General features: G+C 40.4%; 1 protein-coding gene across 2 annotated transcripts in view; it reads right to left on the bottom strand.

Moving 5' to 3' along the window:
- Positions 1 to 2,500, bottom strand: part of kiaa0319l (KIAA0319-like) — a 42,948-nt gene that overhangs the window by 15,944 nt on the left and 24,504 nt on the right. For both annotated transcript variants that reach the window (XM_003200638.7, XM_068215332.2), the window contains exons 11-12: positions 1,999 to 2,227; positions 1,789 to 1,912 (exon numbers count right to left, since the gene is read on the bottom strand). In XM_003200638.7, coding sequence (XP_003200686.2) covers positions 1,789 to 1,912; positions 1,999 to 2,227 — 353 coding nt within the window. The remainder of the gene's footprint in view (positions 1 to 1,788; positions 1,913 to 1,998; positions 2,228 to 2,500) is intronic.

The raw sequence follows: 2,500 nt of genomic DNA, 5'->3' as shown, positions 1-2,500 counted from the left end.
TGTTTTGAAGGATATTGAGTTGTTCTCACAATGTGATATTAAATAGACAATTTGCATTCCTGCACCTATTAATGGATGACCATAAAAGTCTGCACATGTTATTGATTTCACGTTTTAACTTCAACAAGAAACATGTTTTGTAAACACTTACGCTGTCTGTTGGTGCTCTAGATTTGCTGGTTTCAAACCATTGAATTAATATTTTTGGCAAAAACATGCATTCACATTGGTACGAAGTATTCTAGGGGTGGTCAAATATATATTTAAGTTATCTATTTTGTTTTTTTTCTGGGGTTTTCACCTTTAACAGACAGGACAATAGAGAGTTTTGACAGGATAGCATGGGGAGCAGAGAGAAGGGAAGGATCGGCAAAGGACCACGAGGCAGGAATCAAACTTGTGTTGTCGTGAGCATAAGTGCATGTGTAGACAAACTATCCGACTAAGGCCCCGTTTACACTAGTGCGTTTTAGTTTGAAAACGCATAAGTTTTGCTACGGTTACGCCATCCGTCCACACTACGCCGGAGTTCTCGAGCGCCGAAAACGGAGCTTTTTGAAAACGCTGGAGAGGCCGTTTTCATTCTAAAACGGTGCAGCTCCGTCTCAGTGTGGATAGGGAAAGACGGAGACATCTGAAAACGGAGGCGGGGCTGCAAACGTTCGCCTATCTGATTGGGGCTTTTCCTCAATATTAAGTAGCCCACACACAGTTCAGTCTCGCATCCTCTTCTTGTAAGTTCAGACTTCGCAAGTTTGATCAAGGCTGCAGTCTCCCCCTTCTCAGTTTGATATGGAAAACATACCGGGGACACGGGTAATCTTCAAAGGGAACAATGTACTTTATAACTTCATTCACATCACCTTGGCTACGTTGTTTCACTTTCTCAACAATAAAATGTAAACATGATTTAAGGAACTGCCTATTTTCTTTTTAATATTAGCAACTTAACAGACAGCAGAAATGTTGAGGCGTCGTGCTGCATATATGAGCGTCATCTTCACTGTGTGGATATTTATAACAAAACGGAGCCGATAACAGATGCCTCCTTTCAGTGAAAATACGAAACGCACCCTCTCTTTTGCTGAATATCAGTTTTAATAATCGATAATTATAAAAGTATAGCATACAATAAGTTTATACATTGTAGGAAATAAAGACGAGCGATCAGTCAATGTACCTGGATTAATCATTAACTTATCTTTGCGCTTAACCAAAACATGTTACCCGTGAACAAGTAACTTAATAGATTCCAATGACCAAAGTCAGGGAATTGGCCTATGTCGTTAGATAAAGACAACAACATGAATGAAATATCACGTTTAGCAAATATAGTGAGATTAGATCCAGCGGGAGATGCGTGATGAGCAGTCCGACAAGCAGAGCTCTCATCTGGGTAGAAATGCTGGAGCGCTTGCCCGAGTGTGTGTGTGTGGTCACGTGATGTGCGTTTTCAGCGTTTTGGTGTGGACGGAGAGCTGTTCAGAAACGCTGGGCAAAACGCGAGTGTGGACGCGGATCGTTTTCATTCTACAACGCCGTTTTAAAACTAAAACGCACTAGTGTAAACGGGGCCTAAGTTATCTATTATTTTACTAATTAATATTTTTTAAGATACAGATCAGAGCAATCTTTTTCTATTATGTCTTTCGGGGAGAAACACGTGTTAATTAGAGGGGTCAAACCCCCCCAAACTCTAAAGAGATTGTCAACTACTGAAAAGACAGATTAAAGTGTTGAGGAATTTAAATGTGAATTAAAGTCTTCTATTAAAATGTAAAAAGATACCTGGCTGGACAATGACAGTGACCTGAGTCGTGTCCTGCTGTCCAGACGAGTCAGTGACGGTCAATTCAAAGGTGTAATCTCCCTCCTGCATGGCAGAGAGCTGCAGAGTTGGCGTCCTCACTCCCTATAGAGAACAGAAAGAAAAACACACACTCTCACTTGTCTCTTTGCAAACTAATCCGCTCACTGACAACATGCATAATTCTGTACCTGCATCTCCACCACCTTCCCTTTGCTCTCAGGGCTGAGTGACCATTCGTAGGACAGATTGTCGTGGTCATCAGTGCTCTGGTTGCCGTTCAGTGTGATGTAGTTGTGTGGGAGTGTGATCACTTGGTTGGGTCCAGCATTAGCAGTAGGCCTGTAGTCTGTGGCCTTGTTGACTAACAGCATGGCTTGGGTTGAATTCTGAGCCCCATCTGAATCAGTGACTGTAAGACTGTTGGAGGACAAGCACAAGGTTTTTATATATATGTATGTATATATATATATATATATATATATATATATATATATATATATATATATATATATATATATATATATATATGTAAAATATATAATATAGCGGCAGGGAAGAGCGATTCAGCACGTTTTTAGAAAAAATCGTAACAGGTCGCACTGCAGCCATTATATGCAGTCACACAAATGCTCCCAAATATATTATGAGGTTGCATTGATCAAATTTCAGGGCACAAATGTGACCAAAACG

The sequence above is a fragment of the Danio rerio genome, chromosome 19 (assembly GCF_049306965.1).
Source record: "Danio rerio strain Tuebingen ecotype United States chromosome 19, GRCz12tu, whole genome shotgun sequence".
NCBI lineage: Eukaryota > Metazoa > Chordata > Actinopteri > Cypriniformes > Danionidae > Danio > Danio rerio.
The sequence above is the reverse complement of the archived record's forward strand: the minus strand, read 5'-3'. Positions and strand labels throughout refer to the sequence as shown.